Source organism: Ammodytes marinus (genome assembly GCF_949987685.1).
Source record: "Ammodytes marinus genome assembly, chromosome: 12".
Classification (NCBI taxonomy): domain Eukaryota; kingdom Metazoa; phylum Chordata; class Actinopteri; order Uranoscopiformes; family Ammodytidae; genus Ammodytes; species Ammodytes marinus.
The window spans coordinates 12,109,079-12,128,870 of NC_137216.1; the positions used below are offsets into that span (position 1 = coordinate 12,109,079).

The following is a 19,792-nucleotide window of genomic DNA, read 5'->3' on the forward strand; positions in this document are numbered from 1 at the left end:
AACAATCTAGCAAGTTTCCAGGTTTGTCACAGCTTTTTAACAGTACTCAAGAGAGAAAGCTTGCCCAGGAAATGTCAGGCAGCTAAGACAGAGCTCTTTATATTAATCTAAAAAAATATATCGCTTTCTATCCCATTTGTCACGATCAACCCTTTAAAAATTTGAAATCTGGGTGAAATTGAAGCAGTTGTCCTTGACACATCTTCATTCATTATTTTCATGAGAGTATTCTGATGGTCTATCGTGTTAAAGTATGGTTCATTTAGACAACTAAAAGCATTTGATTAATGATAGAGAGCAAGGCCTTTATATGAGTGGAAGTCAACGTCGACTGATCCAAGAAAATGGATAAAAATTATAACGTTCAAAGTCAAAAGCTTAGCGAACTGAGAGCCGAACTGAGAGCAATGCAAAACGACCCATGAGACATGTCAACCATTTGCATTGTCATACAGTCATACCTGATTCCCCAGTGCTCTTTGAATATAGAATATTCATTCACATCGCCAAGTTTGCCCAGCTAAACAATGTTTAAAATTCAATATATTATCAATAGTGAGTGTCAATTCATTGTTTTCTATCTTGCATCAGTCAATAGTACTTGACTGAGCGACTACATAATCTGGTTTTGTCTGGTTTTGTCCCTCTTGCCCCAGCGGATATGAGCACATTTTCACATGTGACACTGTCTTACAAAGCTGCAGTTTTTAAGCAAAGTTGCCTGTTGGCCGTCGTCAAACGCAATACATAGTTGTGTTTCCCTCACACTGTTGTCAGGCACTTCGTCACAGAGCAAGCCTCTGACAGATCAAGAGCTGCACTGCCCAGCTAGGTTAGCAAGACAGACTGACTACATCCAACAGGATTGCAGGAGAGAACACCGGTTTACCTGATTGCTGTTCCCGCAATTCTCGAGTCGCCATTGCAAATAACTGCTTATTCTAAATGGCTTGCCTGTTGAAATAAAGGAGAAACAAAAAATTCACTCTCAGGGTGTTGTTTGGTTACTTTCCAAAAAACACAAGTTAAGTGTTAAGACAACCCAGACGCACTACGGCAAATAATAAAACACCTTGTTTAAACAAACTGGTGGCAAATTCCTGCCTGAGGAAACGGAAAAGTCTTTCAGAAACTTCGAAATGTGTTTGGAAACTAAAAGAAAAGGAGCCAGTTAGGGGTGCCCCAGAGACTAGTTATACAGCTGCATCTGTTGCACTCTCTCTCTCTCTGCTAGGTGTGTGAAGAAGGGAACAGCGAGTGGGGAGGCCAGCAGTGTGGAAGACAGTCTGTGTGATCAGGAAGACGTGCCACCCACAGCCCAGGTCTGCTTCATGGCCTGCCCCGAAGACTGTGTCACTACACCCTGGGCACCCTGGAGCAACTGCCCTCTGGTAAGGAGCAAGGACTGACTGTGTTATGGGGTTAAACGGTTGTGTGTGCTAAGTGTACAGCTAAGTCCCAAGTTTATTGGTGTTGTTGAAAGCATGTCCATAATCATCAGCATAATAGTCGAAGATGTCAGATAAAGCTTCTGTAGAAGGTAGATGGGAAAATGGCCAGATAAGCTATCAGAGGCTTTCCAATTGTGTGTTTTTTATAACAACATATTTGATGAAGCTTTGTGTGATTGTTGCCCAAAATAATCTTAAATATGTGTATTTTGAAAACAGTTAACTATATGCTATTAAAGTGCACATGGACTTTACAGTTAGTATTACATTGGACATGCAGTGGCATTGATTCATTAAGGTTTTTGTCAATTAACAGTTTTTCATTAGACCTCTTTTCAAATGAAAACGTTAAAAACACATATTTCTCATTACACATCAGGGACGTGTCAGAAATAATGAGTGAAATAAGGACATTTTCTAAAGAGTTCTTGTGTGCTGTTCTCTAACCATTTGTGTGGTTTGAAATCCCATTTTGCACTACAATGCTAAGTACTGCCAATTAAATTGAGTCCGCTAAATGTGCCTGTGTTCTCCTGTGAAAACTTAGCCTCTCGAGGTAAAGCTATGAAGCACATGTTCCCCAGTCTTTTCAGTCACAGGCTCATGGACACAGGGGCAAGCAGCCGTGTTATAGGTTTCCTCTCAAACATAACAGTTCAGTGGAGTGGAACATTGGCGTCAAAGAATGAACACGGTGGGGAAAAGAGATAGAGAGATTACTTTATCAATCGGAGTTTTCTCAAAGGAATTTTTGGGTTTCATTTTTCAACTTTTGGCAGCACCTAAAACAGTCAGTAAACTGCATGCCGTACAATGCAGCTGGTGATTTAGTAGTGCTAAAACTGTTTAACTTGAAAGCCAATTAAACTGTAACAGCCATATAAAACTGTTGTGGATGAACTGTTCATTCAGTTAAATCGGCCATGAAACATTTAACGCATGTAGCACTGTAGGAGTATACAGAGATGGTGGTGTTTGTCATTGTATCTGTTAGCTCATCCAAAGAAATGACTTCTGAAGTTGTCGACTTACAGACAAGAAGTGTTGGTTTAGACTGGAATGACACAGCTACATCATCTGATTTTTAGACAAATAGGAAGCAGAGAAAGTCTAGCCATAGAAAGACATTAAATACATAATTGAGATGTGGGATTTTATACATTTCTTTAAAAAAAATTTAAAAAAGTTATTTTTTAAATCTTTTTTTCAAAAAATGGGAAAGAAAATAGGTGTGTAACCATATCCATGGCTGTGAGCAATTACACATGTCCACCTTAAACTATTCGACAGTCTGCATGAAATGTCAACTGAATGCATTTCCATAATGATTGAATCATTTTTATACATTTTTCATCAACTTTTTATCCGTACATTTAAGCTGATTTGTGGCGACTGCTCAAAGCAAATGTCAACTTTAAAAATACCGCTTTAATTAGGAAGGGACCAAAAGTGTTAAACTATTCTAGTGCTTTTCCAACCATTACTGCTTTTACTTAACCTTTGCAAACTCGACAACCAAATCTATTCATGAAGAACGGCATGAACCCGCCATGTTTCTTTCATAAAGCCCAATCATTCAACCATTTTAAATCTTCCTCCAAGACAAATACTATGTCTCAACCTCAGACTGACTTATTCTCCCATACTGACGAGAGATGACGATCTGGTCGCATCGAAAATACTGAAAGAAGAGAGAAAATCTGAAAACTGTGCAGCTTAGAGTTTAATGTGCTCGTCCACTGTAATTGAACATACAGTAGTTGTGTAGCCGTGGGCCATCTACTCAGCTGGAATGAGGATGTTCTGTGTGGTGTGTGCAGGATTGTGATGAGATCAGCAGTGTTGTGTGGGTCCGGTGATGAACCACAGCATGACATGATAGCCATTGATGTTCCTTCCCCATAGTCTTGTTTCAGCTATAGGTTGAAGCCAACATTGTCAATAAAAATGCAATTATGGGGGATTGTAGTTAGATACAAGACCCTCTGCAGTCTTTATGGTGAAGCACACCAAATTAAGGTTTTGTCTTCTCATCTTGCTCGTAGAATACACTCAGGCGAAAGAGGAGTGTACTTGGCTACATACAGACCACAGTTTATCGACTCTCTCTCTCTGGGGTTTATTGAACTTGGGGCTTTGTAAGATTATTCTCAAACCCTGAAACCTGGTGAATGGGTTGTGTTTTTTCAGAGGATTTAAAAAAAACATTTGTCTATATCGGAACAAGCCATTCAGCGTCTTTGCTTGAAAATTTAACAACATAATCAAAAATGATAATGATTACTACATTGTTTGGAAAATACAAGGCAATATTATAATAATGCTTAAATTGTAGGGCTAAGGTAAAACTAAGACGCTGGCTTGTAGTGTGCCTTGGTTTTATTTTTCTTCATAGACCTCAGGAAAACAAAACAAAGTACAGGACAACGGACAAAGAATCAACAGGTAACACATTTGTCCTTTGCCAAATATTATAATCATATTCCAGAGCATGTCTGTTCATTTGTTGTTCCCTCCATCACAGCTGCTTGGGGCTGTTTTTTTAGCTGGATGTAAAATGCTCAGGATGAGAATCAACACTTTTCAAGTCAAAGGCCATGCTGTTGCTCTCTGTGGGGGAAAAACGCTAACCGTCTTTTCCAGATTGGGGTCTGGCAGTTTCAAGAAAAGGATATTACTTCATTTGGAGAGAGTGGGGATCACTTTTCCAATGTACTGTATTTCAAGAGCTTCTCAATTTTTTATTGCCCGGATTTTGTTTATTTTGCACACCCTGTTACAACTTATATAAATGCAACTTGCGAGTTCTCTATACACACAAACGTATTATAACTCGGTCAGGACTATTTTTTTAACCTTTATTTATACAGGTAAATCCCATTGAGACCGGAGACTCTTTTACAAGGAAGACCTGTTCCCATTCCCACGTTACCATTCACACACACATTCATACAACGATAGCAGGCTAACTATCAACATTCACACAGTCATTGGTCCCAGTTTCAGATAATGAACAACTCTGGCACAGAATCCCCACGCTGTATGCATGTTTTTGAGAGTGACAGAAAGAGTGTGTCAAAATGTGAGTCGGTATATGCAATATCTATATGCAAACTGTTACTGTACTTTCCTGACCTTATGTTGTATGTAGCTATACATGCACGTGTGGTGTGACAGCTGCTGTGGAATCCTTAAAGGTGCAATGACAGTTGACTGAAGGAGCCTCACTCTGAGGTCCCTCATTAGGAGGTGACAGGGAAACGGGGGGGAGCGTGTCTTGACAATTCCTCCACATTTCCCCACGCACTTTGCTTCTCTTTTCGCAGCTTTCCATTCACATGCAGCGTGAATTCAGCTGTTTTGCACATTCTCGCCCTGCTTCCTCTGTCCCTCGGTAAATCTGTACGGCACTGTGTTAATGTACAGTTTTCATGATTGCTCTCTACACACTCTCGTCTTTATCTTCCTATAAATGCGCCTTGTAAAAAATCGATACGGCTGTAAATTCAGCTTTCTCCTGCAGTTCACCTACTGTGCAGGATTATTCACGTACTCAGCCTTAAAATGCAGTATTTATAGCACACTGGAGGCAGCCGTTACCATATATGTGTCAAATAACATTGAATTCCCTTTCAAATGAGTGTCCTAGTTCTTTCCAAGAGGGAGTTTAACAAGGATTTGTGTCAGTGAATGAATTAGCATTACCTTTACTGTGAAATCTTAGCCTGCCCACACCACAGTGTGTTGGACACTGGCACACATAAACCACAGTATACTTTGACACAAAAGCAAATAAAAATTTTGAGATAACTCAGAGACGCTATCTACTGTCTGGGATACTATTTCATTATTATAAAATAGTATTATGTTATTAGATTATAAGGGACCAAAACATTGTAATCTCAAAGAAAGAGGAGATGAAGTGAAAGAGCCATTATCTTTTACTTTTCTCCCATGGTTCAAAATCCAGTTTCAAACACAAAGGCCAATAACCATGGCTTATTTGGATTGTTCATGCAACTTTCTCACCACTCCCATATTGCATCACTTTTTTCCCATTGAGTCAAAATTGGAATAGGAAAGAAAAGCGGATCAGAATGGTGAAAAATGCAACAAAGTTATATAAAGAGAATACAATTGGTTCACACTTGACGACAGTACATGCATATTTTATAGCAGTCTCTTACTTACATAACTTTAAAGGACATGTGTCAAGAGCTGTATCCTTGAGAGTGATTGCAGGGAGCACATGTTCATTCGGGTAAAAAAAAAGAAGTGATTATTAGAATGTTGGGTCTGATAAGTGTTGTGCAGCTATTGTTCAGATATTCCATGGGTGGAATCTAACATGGCGCGATGGTTTAATAGGCAGGTTGATTGCAAAGGCAATAAATGTGTGCCATTCAACACAGCAACATCTGACAAGAAACATCATTCTAAAGCGTTGTGTAGAAGAGAATAAAGTATTTTCTTCTTCTTTTTATAGCAATAAAACCAAAATCTGCTGTTCCACAAAGTTATAACTGTATTATTGATGACATGTGGATCATGATGTGATCGTCAGTAGGTCATAATTGTAAATGCAGGAGGCGGCTTTGAGTGTCTTTGTTCTTCTGAAGGATCCCTTGACTCCAGCTGGCCTCCTTTCCATTCCCCCTTATGTCCCATGCGCCCTTGACAATGACATGTTTTTGTTGTCTTTGTGTTGACGCTGTCGTTGTTGTCGCGCAGCAATGTGACCGAGGAGCGGAACGTAACAGGAGCAGACACATCCTCCGCCTCCCGGCCTCCCAGCACCTGGCCTGTCCGGAGCTGGACCAATCAGAGCCCTGCGTCCTCAACAGCACCTGCTTCACCTACCAGCACACAGTCTCAGGTGGGACCATCGAGTTGAGACGGTGCAGCTCCCATGGGGGGGGCTCTCACAGTACAGACAGTTCCTTCAATCCCTATGCAAATGTATTGCACTGCCTGAATGTGAAGCAAGGTGTGTGTGTGTGTGTGTGTGTGTGTGTGTGTGTGTGTGTGTGTGTGTGTGTGTGTGTGTGTGTGTGTGTGTGTGTGTGTGTGTGTGTGTGTGTGTGTGTGTGCGTGGAAATTATAACAATGTTGCTGGCATGTGCATACGAGCTGGTCTGACAGTGAAACTAATGTACTGGTATAGTATGCTGTAATTCTGTGCGTGTGTGTGTGTGTGTGTGTGCGTGTGCGTGTGTGCGTGCGTGTATTGCAGACTGGAGTACATGCCGGCTGAGTGAAAACGCCATCTGTGGAAGGGGTTCACGGTTGCGTCTCCTGGACTGTATTCGCAGTGATGGCAAAGCTGTGGACTTGCAGAAGTGTGAGCAGGTAATCACTGTGCAGTCACACCTGGAGTTCATTACGCCGGGCAGCAGTCAGACCAGGAACACTGGAATATTGAACTTCAAAAATGTTGGGAGATATATACAGTATATATATTTGTTTTAAGTATGAAATATTGATTGAAACTACAGTACTTCCTATTCTGTTCCCACTGGCTTATACATTATTGAAAGCCCAGTTGCCCAGTTTGTTTAAGCGGAAACGTCTAATCTCCAACATCCTTCATTTATTACTGAGCAGTTTGCGAGCAAGCCAAACAACTTCATTCTGTTTGCCTTGACTTAATCATCCAGAAACATATGGTCTGGAAGTTACTGTAAATCTAATAAGCATAAGTAGCTGCAATATTTCTCAACTGGTGGCTCACAAACTGTATATCAGTATACACAGTCCACTGGCATATCCATAAGCATATTACACTGCTAAGTGAAGCGAGTTGTATGGCCATGACAGCTGTGAGGTTCTTGCTTCTGTGTCGAACATAATATACATTGACAATGTAATTCCATCTCATACAATTTCAAGGAATGTGCAATTGTATACATGTGTATAACTCTATAGTTAAAAAGCAAGGGTCCCGGTAAATAGTTTACTTGCTCCATCTCCGCTTTCTGCCTACTTAAAATATGAGAATTGTTTGGCGCTCCCTCTTTCTTTGTTACGGGAATAATGAAGTCGCCCTCCTCACTTTTCTAACAGCACGGTCTGGTCAACAAGCGGAATGTGTCGGAGAGCTGCGTGGTCGACTGTCCCGTCAGCTGTGGGCTCTCCGATTGGTCGGCGTGGGCGGAATGCTCGCACACCTGTGGCAGCCAAGGTAAACATACGAGCAAACACTTAGACGTAAACAAACGGGAGCATGAACCCCCCACCACGCACAGGAACAACACAGTCCACACCGCATGTGCTGCTGCGCCTCATTATTCCGTCTGCGCTCGGGCATTCGCCAAGACGTTGAATTGTGCATGAATACATTTAAATGCATTAAAATATTGAACAGCATGTGTAATCCAAAACCCTTATTATACAGGGAAAAGAGCGCGCTGGGTTTATTTTCTCAATAATGTATATATTAATATTATATAACAATTCATTAGCACTCCGTCTGAAGTCCAGTTCTTCTAATTAACACGTCCACAACTTTGCCTTATGAGGTTATATTTTTAAGAACAGCAGGATTCCTTTGAACTCAATCTTATACGGCTCACCTTTATGGGGCATCATAAATGATTTACTGTTCCCCTTAATAAAATATACATCCCTTCCTCTGCGTTATTTAAAAAAAAATGCAATTATCTTAACCTGTGGCGTGCTTCGGCTTTGAGAAAGCAGAAGTCGAATTAATGATTTAACCTGGATGCATACATTGTTTCTCGGAGCCTCCCCTAAGCCAAACACCCCAGAGAGTAAACTTGTTCCTGTGTTAATTAGAGAGACTCCACAGTGTCTTTTTACGTTCATTAATTTTAATTTGTCATTGACTTGCTTTTTTTCTCACAGTTAACCCCCAAAATTCCAATAAGCTCACACCAACACTTTCACACTTTCGACGTGGGATATGAACTCAAGACTCTCTCCCTCTGCTCCTATAATGGCACCGTGACTGTGATTCTGCCACTCTCTCACTTCCTCCTTCTCACTCATTGTGGGAAACATCTGTCAGTCTCGACGGGGGGTTTGCGCCCGTATCTCTGTCAGACGACACCAGGATCTTGTTTTGCCAAGATGCCATGGAAGTGATAATGCTTTGGGGTTTGATTTCTGAGATGGCTGAGGAGCTGAACTTCCATGTTGCTGTGTGTGTCTGCCTGGGGCTTTGCCTATAGCTGGGCATCTCCCCTGGCACAAACACAAAGACACACAGCTTCTGTACTGACCACACAATGAGCTGCTGCTGTAGCTACATAGCAAGCAACTATTGCCATTTACCAAAATGTTTCCCTTTCACACAATAGTAATAGCTCACTTGAACAAAGCACTTGTTAAATCCGAGCATCAAGTGGCACGGAGACACATAAGTATGCTGGTCTTGTGTTGCACCAATTCCTTATGTCATGAGGAAAATCTTTCACGGGCTAAAGGGAAGGCGCAGCATCTCCTAAGTAATGGATCGTAATTCATTTTCAGCCACTCTTTTTACAAACAGTTATGTTTATAGAGCGGCCTTAATATGTTTGTGAAATGATGCATTTCTCTCGCCCTGACTCCCATTAAGTTAAGTGTCCAACCAACGTGCTTTTATTCTCTATTCATATTTCACATTCATATTTCATTCATTCATATTAGCAGCAGCCTTGATAAATGAATAGGTTTATTCACCTTGAACATTGAAGCTCTACAAATGCAGCTTGCACATATTTGGGTCTTTTCTGGTCTACTGTTGTGCAGGTCAGTCGATGCGCACTCGGAGGATCCTGCAGGAGGCTCATGAGGGGGGTCGACCCTGTCCCACCCAGCTCACCCAGACCAAATCATGTCCCATAAGGCCTTGCTACACGTGGCTGCTGAGTGACTGGGCCCCATGCACTGTAGAGGTACAGTATATGGTCTGCATTGTGAATGTTGGTTTGCTGTTCTTGCTGTACTTGCCCCTATGGCTAAAATGTTCTTGTTTTGGGGTTTTCCTTACCATCTGTTTTACTCTCTATATATTTTTTTTTCATTACATACTGTATGTGCAGTTTGGAATGACATCTCACTGAACTGACACGTTTTACTGAAACATTGTTTGTCTACAATAACATTTCACGAGGCACCTTTAACCTCATTTAAATGACAGTGTGCAGACGAGAGATGATAAATGTATGTTCTTGTCTACAGCATGTGGATTGAAGACAAAATATGCTATATATGTCTTTTTTTCTTCTTCTTTTATAACAGATTAGAAAAATGGCTAAATTAATTTATATTTAAGATATTATATGGAGTCCGATGGCAACCAGTTATTAGTCATTCTAATCCACCAGAAATGAGATGAAACTAACATAAACTAGTTGGGTGTTGCTCCACCCAACTGGTTTCTGTTGGTTTAATCTCGTTATTTTGACTCACCGGTCTGCGTGGTCAGCTTTCTTTAGCAACAATGTTATGGTGAGTAAACATTCTGTTGGCAGATCCTACCATGGTTGAATTGAGGTGCATGTGTGCATGTGTTCTTGCAGGGTGCGGAGTGTGGTGAGGGGCTTCGGAAAAGGAAGCTGTCATGTGTGGTCCATTGGGGCGACTGGCCTTCGTCTCCTGCTCAGCCAGTGACAGAGGAGCTTTGTGGAGACAAAATGAGGAGACAGATCCAACAGCAGATGGAGCAGCCCTGCTTCGTCCCCTGCCTCGGTAAAGCTGCCCTCAAACATAATGGATTTCCATCCTTGCTTTTTCAATTGTATCAACGTTATATATGAAGTCTTATTATTGATGTGATTCTATGAAATATAAAGTATAGGCTACCGTTGTTTTGCAATCCGCTTTGATTGAGCAAAACTGCATTATTGCATGAATTATGTATCACTGTAGTTATGTTGGATTCATAACAACAGGCTACTAATTATTAATTAGACTGGGTCGCTAACTGCATAATCAATAATCTTGTTCTTCAACGGAACGCAGACTGATTTGCTGGAATCCGCCAATACATTCTCTCCTCGCCCAATTGGTTGACATTTTCAGCTGCTAAATAATTATTCCACGATCAATAAAAGTCATGGATTAACTAATGACACTTTGAGCTTTACATTATCTGGTTGGGCAACTTCTGTAACAAGTAGGAAAATAATATAATACAGTACAAAAGAATATCAATACTACAATAGCCAGTACGGAGTAACTAAATGAGAGACCGATTTTAGGATCAATTACATGACAACACTATTGATTTTTTTTACACTACCACCTAGAAATAGATTTTTTTTTTTTATGAAATATCATCTTGTGCTAAATCAAGCAGTACACCGTTAACCACAATAATGCAACATCAGAATTAAACTAATTTAAGTGAGAACTTACAGAATAGTGGTTATTCAAGGTCTTACAAATGATGCAGCACAGACTGCAGGCACACAGCGGTGTGGGCTGGCAGTAAAAGCAGTGATGGTACCCAGAGGGACGAGACTGACAAGGTGGGGCTACTTGAAAATAATGAGCTGCATGTGCTGCCCCTTTAGCAGCCAAATCAGTGGCTGATGTCAGGAGCCTCATCACAGTTTAACACAACTGTATATTTTAGATCAGTAAAATGACAGTCCATCACTGAGATCCTCATAGGACAGAAAAATAAAGCGAAACACCAGGCCCTTGGTAATCAGGTAGTGCAGTGATTTTACATAAAACTTGAATGAATGATGAAACTGCATGTTAACATGCATAATCTTTCTAACAGTGCGAGCTCACATACCAAGCCACTGTTGGCAAGACCCGTCAAAAGAGGGCTTATACAACTTGTTTCCCTAGCAGTTTTAAATGTTACTGCTTTCACTGTTGGCATTCTGCGTTATGATAAAAGTGCACCAGTGCTCGCAGAGTGCTGCCAGTTCTGCAGCTGTGTCTTAAAAAAGACTTTTGAAAAAATGTGGTGTATCTTGGCACTCCCTGTGTTCTGAATCTTAGCAGTGGATACAATCAAAAACTAGATGTACTGGCTCTGTATGTTCCTTTTTGTCTGGTCTCTGGCAACATAACAATGTAATGCCAAGTGCAGGCTTGTTATTGGCTCCCACTTTGTGAATATAACCTTGTAGACATTTAAAATGTGTGAAACATTGAAATCAAACTATCATGCAATGATTGGTCATTTGGTCAGGTGAGAAAATTAGCATCATTCCCCCTGATTGCTAATTGTAGCCCTCCACATCGAAATGGTAAGTCTTTCGAACAACAAAATTACCCCAAACAGCAAAAAGCCCATGATGCTGAACTGCATTCTTTTTAAATGCATTTTAGGCCACAGTATAAATGTAGCATTTGCTGCCAGTACGAGAGCTGCTGGCTCGCTGACAGCTATGACCTGATTTACTTGTCTCCGAAAATCCATAATGAAGCTTTCATGTCCTAAGGCACACTCAAATGACATACAAGCCAGCTACCCAAGTAAAGAATTTATTTGCCATTTTCGAGCCGGAAAAAAAAACCCAACAATCATTATCATCGGATAGAATAAAGACAACTCTGATCTCCTCTTGCATGGCTCTTGTTAGCTTTTGCTATGAAGTCCCAACATCTTGCTGTGCTTGCATCTCATCAGTCTCTTGCTCTCCTCTGATCTTCGCCTTCATTCATCACTCATCCCGCCTTTGCTGTGAGCCCTGGCTCAGGATCACAAGTGTTTGATGGCCGGAGCAGATGCGTGTGTGTGTTTCTGTTGGTGGGAAGGTGGCGGACACAGTGTAAGGGCCCAGGGAGGGGGTTGTTCATGTGTATGTGATGTACAGTAGATGCCTTTCTGTATGCAGTGCACTGCAGCTTTGGCCACAGCATGTTTTCCACAGCCGTAGCAGCATGAGGTAAGAGCTGATAGAGCGGATACATAGGAAGATGAAAGATAATGAGATGCTTCAATCAACAGACAGTAACTAATGGCCGTTCAGAGCACAGCATTACACGGTCGTTCTGGGTGAGGAGCTGTGGCAGCGGGTGATAGCATCACTACAGGCCGACCATATCAAGGATTATATGAGATATTAACACTTGACCTTCAAGGAAGCAGGTGATGACTCACAGAATACATCCACCGTTGATTATCCACGAAAAGCATTTTCTAAACCAAATGAGTTTCTCTTCTCCTCGGAGACACGTTTTGGTATTGGGTTCCGTCTTTTACAGTTGGGCCTGGAGTTGTAGCTTGTATCATATAATTAATAACTCTGGTTGGTCTATTACTTTTGAATACCCACTGGGCTGTCTGAGTAATGTGCTTGTGCATTTATTGCATTATCAGCCTCAGTTGTGTGCTGAAGTTTGTTTTTGATTTTTTTTTCTTTTGAAATGTTCCAGGAGCTAGCAGGGGGAGCCAATAGTACGATTGCTGAAATAGTGTTGAAAAAGCTGAATACAAAGCACCCTTTCAATAATCTGAAAATAATTGTGTGAAGGCTATTGTTTGCTAATTCAGTCAATCAAGCTGTGATGTTTTGTTGTGTTCTCAGGAGACTGCCATCTGACTGTGTGGTCACTGTGGAGCTCCTGTCAGCTGACCTGTCTGGAGGGGCGGAGCTTTGAGACCATCGGACGCCAAGCTCGCTCCAGGGCTGTGATCATCCAGGTCATGGAGAACCAGGGCAGCTGTCCACACCAAGCCTTTGAGACCCAGCCCTGTAAAGGTACCACCATGGGGAAACCCACTTCTATGCAAATGTCTGAAAAAACTGTATTTTATTGACAGTGATGAGTCTTCATCACGTCATCAACATAACCTGATATGAAAGCTGTATGTAAATCAACTATGATCAATATTTTTATTCACACTAAGGATCACATGACTAATTGTATATCAAAATGGTTGATAGTGACAAACCTCCCATGAAGTGGGAAGAAATCACCCAACTCTTCACTTCCCGTTACCTCTATGGAGCCTTATAGCTTCTTCTATCTAAACCCACAATATGCTCGACCAGCGGACGGACAAAGTTAGCGAGTAGCCGTTGAACATAGCGGAGCATTAACCATCAAAAGAGCCACGTGTTTCCGAAGGTGTCTAAAACATAAAGGAAATTCGGACAGAAACAACAAATGAATGTGAAAGCCAAAATATGATAATATGTCTGTGACCAAAGCATCTGTTATTGACATCGAAAAGGTGATTTAACTTCACTGACATCCTCCTCTGGTTAAATGATTCAAAACCTTTACACCTCTTACCACACCCAGCTGATAGGTGAGAAAACTCACCACAGATCAAAAACTAGCCTGTAAGTAATGTTATGTTTACAAGCTAAACATCATGTGAATATCAAGTATCTTAAAATTCATAATTTACAATGAGAACATATAAGGTCCTTCTTGTGCTGCTCTCTCTCTCTCTCTCTCTCTCTCTCTCTCTCTCTCTCTCTCTATTTATTGGGATTATTTCCATTGGACAATTAAGAAAGAAATTGGTCTTCAAAATAGATAAACGAAGAGGGAACTCCTGCTGACCTTGAAACCACAATCCAATGTTTATCAGGGTGTCTTTGAAATTCAATTGAATGGTGTTAGCGCCACAACATAATACTCATCAGCCCACGCACTAGCACAGCTCATAGCAACAACTATTGATTCTCTTGGCTTTCACTAATTATAAACCCGTCTGTACGGAGGTAACAAACTAAAAGGTGATAATGCAAGTGTTGTCTAAATGGCCAGCTCTGCAGTAAAAAATAGTTACCATTGAAGCTGGGTCACTGCTGGGTTAGCACTTAAAAGTAAAAAAAAAAAAAAATATGAAAAGGTTATCATTAAAGGGACTGTATTTTGAATATAACTGCTACACCACTTATCCACTTTTGATGAAAGAAGGAGGTTGTTGCAGCTCATTACCGACTGACCCAAGGGAGATGTGTGTATTTCACAAAGAACTACTGGATGTATTAATTGTATTTCAATCTGTACTGCAGTCTAATGTTCAACAGCCATGGTGTTGTGCCCTTCTCTTTGATTGGACTCTTTGACTGTTTCAGTGTGCTGGGTTCATTTTTCTCTTATGGTATATTACACATTTTTGGGACTTCTTTAAAAAAAAATTATTTCTTTAAATCATATTTTTCATTGCTGTGCGTATAGTTACCTTTATATACCTCATCAGCCACCAGTTATTTGGGCTCTAGCCTGCTCTTTCGCATCATTCCTTCATTAGCTGCTTTTAGAATGCCCATCCACCAATACTTACTCACTCTATACTGTATGTGATATTGCCTTCAAATTCAACAGTAAATACGTGGTTACATTTTCTTTAATACAAAATAAGGCTCTTTTAATGTTCCTCTTTACAGATCAATCTTCCCCTCATAGCGCCCACAGTAAAACAAAAGTCTTCCTCTTTTTTTGTAAGAGATGCCTTTCATTCATTTCCAACCACGCTATACCGTTTTCCTTCCACACCAAACCTAACAATATATTTCATTGTCTATCTGATGTAGCAGAGGAAGCAGAAGACTTGGTGGTTAATGTCTATGGGAGCCTGACAACAGGAGTTGGATGCCCCAGAAAAAAACAAACTGCTAATGATCATGGTCTGTGTCTGTGTGCCATTGATACAGGAGGGAAGTGCCACACGTACCAGTGGAGAGCAGGAGCATGGAGTAACAACCAGAGAGCGGTGTGGTGTCAGCGCTCAGATGGTGTCAATGTAACAGGTGTGGTTGCAGTGTCTTTAGGCATTCATAAAGGGGTTATTGAGAAGCACTGATGGGAACACACACACACACACACACGCACTATTTCATAAATATGAATAACGATGTGTATCTGGCCTAATGCACACACCATCTGAAAGTGTCCCAGTTCTGTTTTTGTTTTTTTGTTCCCGGGCACTGAACTGAATCAGTGTGAGTCTCTTTTTTTATTTTTTATTCAGTCTGTATCACATGGAGATGTGCTACAATATCACATTATCTGGTCTCTGAAAAGGGGATTTGTAAAGCGTTGTCATGACAGTAAATCGATTTCCTCGCTATCGTCTTAGAAAGCTTTTTTCACCCTGGTAATTTTGGTTGTAGCAGATGGTTTGAAGAATTTAAGAATGAATTGCCTTTTTTTTGGTTGAGGAGGTTTTTTCATATATACACCAATGGATGTGATTTTAATGTTGCAGACAGTTGTTCATCTCAGTGTACAATATTACAATAGCTTACACAAACTAACCCCCCAGCCAAAAATCAGATGGCATAATTTCAAACTCGTGACAGCTTGCAGTATGGAAACTTTCTTGTCCGTTGTTTTTACATACATGTAGATGCACCCACCCACACACACACACACACATAAAATAATTTCTAGTTGAATTTAACAGCTTATTTGATCCGCCCATTCTCAGTGCAGCCTCCATTGATTTCTCCTCTCCCTCCTTAACATAAGTAATCAATAAGCCAGACGCTGAGCTGGGAGGCTTTCAATCCATATAAATATAATCATGCATTTGTATTTGTGGGAAGTAAGGCAGGCGTAGAAGAAACAGAACAAAGGTAATAGTGCTGTGGGAACAAAAGCTTTAGGCGAACTGGATGTGCTTTAAATAGCCAAGCGCATGTGATCTTATCGCTGTAAGGAAGTGTTTCTGGCAAATATGAGGGCAAGGAGGAACAACAGAGAGCCCATATTTTGACATGCAATTTTCCATATTGGAATTCAAATGTTTCAGGGGTTGATCAGGGACCCCGATAGGCAACTGAGCCAACATTAATCAGGAGTTACAGTACAATTTGATCAAACAGAAAAAAAAGAAACCTGTTGTTTTTCTTTTCTTTTCCAGGGGGTTGCTTCCCGCAGAAAAGGCCCACCACGGTCAGACACTGCCATCCGCCGTGCGCCAAACCCTTCTCCCACTGCACGCCGGTAAGATCATTCATTGTTCTTTGATCAGGCAGCTGTGATCTCTGTAATTCTCAATGAGTTCTTTGTATGTTTCCTGCCGCCAACCCGCATTCATAAGCAAAGGAGTTGAAAGGATTTTTGACAGATGCCATTATTAACTGTCAAGAAGAAGGGTCGTTAGTGGATCATCATGTTAATACAAATGAATGTGGGCTCAGTGTCAGTTAATTCATGTCTATGGGCTAGATGGCCATGGAACAGACAACAAAGACTATAGCCTAAGCTTGAAGTTTTACTGCCCCTCAGAGTGCCCTCCGTGTAACTGCACATACAAATGGGAAAACAGTGTTACCTTGCTGCTTTTAAGAAGCAATAGCTTTATCTTCTAATTAGAAAGTTATTTTAAATGGTTTACAACACACACACGCTGAGAGTGTTTTAACATTCCACATATTGTTTATGTTTGGTCAGCAGCAGGCTTAAGATAACGCTGTTTAGAATAGTTGACATTGCCAGCAAAATAATTGGGAAGCCCCAGATAATGGTAGCAGTTACCTTTGGAAACCCATAAAGGAGATGTTTTGTTTGATTTTAAACTCAGAAATCAATTGATCAGCAGTATTTTGTGTTGTGTTTATGCTTTGTTTTATGTACCTTTTTTTTTACTGGCTCTCTGCTTTGTGTCTGTTGTTGACATATTTGTTCAAATATTCACTCTGGAAGACAAATGAAGTTTCTAGTTCTTTTATTCAACAGCATTTTACATGTTAATGTAGATTGAACGCCTAAAAAAAAGAAATCAAAAAGCGGCGCCCGTAACGCTTAAAATGCTAATGCTGTGATCTGCATTTGGCTCCGGCATGTCTATATTTTTTAGCCTGGCTGCGGCTTTTTCTTATCAATACTTAAATCTGGGAATCGTTGGCTTAATCTACACCCCCCTGAGGAGCACGGTTTAATGTCAGTGTTGGGATGAATCAACCTGGGTTGATAGCAGCAGCAAGTCCTTTGAAAGAGTGGAGTAAAGTCGTCCCTACACATGGCAGTCTGTTTTGTCAGTGAGTTTTTTTTTTTTTTTTTATCAGTAGGAAACTAACGATTGCAGTGGCTGTAAAAGATGTTCTTCTGCCCCCGTTTGTTTCCTCCTTCCCCCGATGCAGAGCGGAGTGTGTGGGTGTGAGAAGGGTTACACTGAAGTGATGACCACGCATGGCTTCCTGGACTACTGCACCAGAACCCCTGGGGTGGACAACAACAAGAAAGCCGATGTGAAAACCAACTCTGGAAGATTAAAACCGGGGCCGTCTCAGACCAGGGACCTGTTCAACGAGTGGACCATAAGACCTGTTGGCCCAGGTACTGAAATGGAAATCGTCTTCGCAAGCTCAGCACCAAAGATCATTCCATGCCTTTGAACTATTTTCCCTTTGTAGCTCTAGTCTTAAGATAACTGGGCTGGGGGTGGAATCCATTCTGGGTCAATGTTTTTTTTTTACTTTTTTTTTTTTTTTTTTTTACTTTGGCTCATCATTATATACTGTGGAAAAAATGGTAAAAATGTCAAGAAATTGCAGTTGCTCCCTTTGTAATTTGTTCGAAAAGAGAGAAAAAAACGACTTATTTGAACTGAAAAGAGAGAACAAAGAGGGACAGTATATCTCCAGACAAATGATGTATAGCGAACGTGTATTACAAACTTTGTATTAAAACAGCTTTTTTTTTATTGTACAGATGGAAGAGTAAAGCTGTGGGTTTACGCCGTGACTGCGGTTGGATTCATCCTAATACTCTTCATTATTGCGTTATCATTCCTGGTCTGGTATGTACTATATCTATATATATATATATATATTGCTTTCTCATAACCATTCCTCACTATGCACTTGGCAATTTCAAGACCCAAAGCTCCAGTGCACGTCACACACACGTAGTAGATAACAACAGTGACTGAACGCTTGGAAAGCAAAGCTAATTCCTAACCATCTGCCTTCCTTGAAAAGAACCTTGTCAAGTGTGAGTTATATTCCTTGCTATGTTTTGTCTGCTGTGTGCTACTGCTATCAGATAATGGAATTCTTAAAAAAAAAGAAAAAAAAATCAAATAAACGAATTGTGGCTGTTCCGTTTGCTGCAAAGTCAGATAGGCTACAAAGTCAGCTTTTCTGTCTTGTCTATTTTTCAGCCAACCATCCAAAAGCACCAAGGCGTGTCCTCCACCTCAGAAGCCCTTGACCCTGGCCTACGACGGTGACATGGATATGTAAAGCAGGCTGCTAATACCTCACAAGGACACGCTCGGGACAGATTCCTGACTGGATAGCTAGCAAGCACGTCCATCACGAACCACTTGATTGTTGGCCCCTTTTTGCTGGGTGACTATTTACTGTAGTGCCAATTGTGTCGCAAAAAAAAATGCTGCGGACGAAATAGCAACGCTCGCACGTGATTGGCTGCTCTGGGGGCAATGAGGCCCTGAATTCTGTCTGCAGCCTCTACGAAGAACAGGAACTTCAGCCAAACTTGGTGAAAGTGAGCTCAAATGTCTCCTGGAAATAAATGGACCTCTAGTTTTTTTTGGATTTTTTTTTTAAACTGCTTGCAATGTGAACAAAAAGTTGAAGCACTGTTTTCAAGCCACAAATCATGAGGCATCCTTAAAGGCAAGGGCAAAGTATATCCCCCCCTCCCCCCCCCCCCCAGTTGTTGGTTTGTGTGTGTCAGGAATCAGAGGGACCACCGGGTTTATTTGTCTCGTATTTGTGTCGTGAGGGAGACAAAACATCTCGGGCCAGCGGTCGCTAATGACATGCAAGAGGCGGAAAAACAATTGAACATTTGACATTTGACTCCGTCTCATCAGCGCTGGATCTTTGTAAAAGGAAATGTCACAAGCCTTTTTGGATAAACAAACAGCCTTTTTTTGAATTTCTGAGAATAATCAAGATGCTCTATGCACTACATTAGTGCTGATTAACTTTTTCTTTGTTTTTGTTTTTTTTCTTTTCAAATGACTTTTTCTAGTGTTTTCATTGTAACGCAAGTTGTTGCTGTCGGGTTGTGTTTTGTTGATCATGCCATACGTTGTGTATATGTGGAAACCAAAAGCAGGCTTGCCTTGAACAATACAACGATGCAGTAATTTTCCCTCCCTGATTTTCTCTCATATGGCACTTGGCTACTGAGGAATAAATTAGGATGCCACCTCAGAATCATGGAATTTGTACTGTACGTGGCAGACTGCTATGGCCACAAATGCTGTCAAGAATTGATTAAAAAGAAAAAAAGCTAAGCAGCACCTTTGATGCAATCCAATACCAGCATGATGAAGATCATATGTCATACACACGTTTTAATCAAATGAAAAACAGAAAAGGCTGTGATCACCCAAACAGATGCAAGAATAGAAAATAATGATTTATCCACTGGAGTGTGTGCGTTTTTTTTTTTTTCAGAACACATATGCTTCACCTATTACACAAGCG

At 40.8% G+C, this 19,792-nt stretch overlaps 1 protein-coding gene across 1 annotated transcript in view; it reads left to right on the plus strand.

Annotated features, from left to right (window-relative positions):
* thsd7ba (thrombospondin, type I, domain containing 7Ba) overlaps positions 1-19,792 on the plus strand; it is a gene marked incomplete at its 5' end in the record, with an annotated part of 124,480 nt that extends 104,688 nt beyond the window's left edge. Inside the window, 12 exons of the mRNA XM_080037506.1 lie at positions 1,235-1,391; positions 6,183-6,327; positions 6,685-6,800; positions 7,515-7,632; positions 9,204-9,349; positions 9,977-10,145; positions 12,950-13,123; positions 15,038-15,133; positions 16,249-16,331; positions 17,471-17,666; positions 18,042-18,129; positions 18,493-19,792. Of these exons, the coding sequence (XP_079893632.1) occupies positions 1,235-1,391; positions 6,183-6,327; positions 6,685-6,800; positions 7,515-7,632; positions 9,204-9,349; positions 9,977-10,145; positions 12,950-13,123; positions 15,038-15,133; positions 16,249-16,331; positions 17,471-17,666; positions 18,042-18,129; positions 18,493-18,574 (1,570 nt within the window). The 3' untranslated portion in view covers positions 18,575-19,792. The remainder of the gene's footprint in view (positions 1-1,234; positions 1,392-6,182; positions 6,328-6,684; positions 6,801-7,514; positions 7,633-9,203; positions 9,350-9,976; positions 10,146-12,949; positions 13,124-15,037; positions 15,134-16,248; positions 16,332-17,470; positions 17,667-18,041; positions 18,130-18,492) is intronic.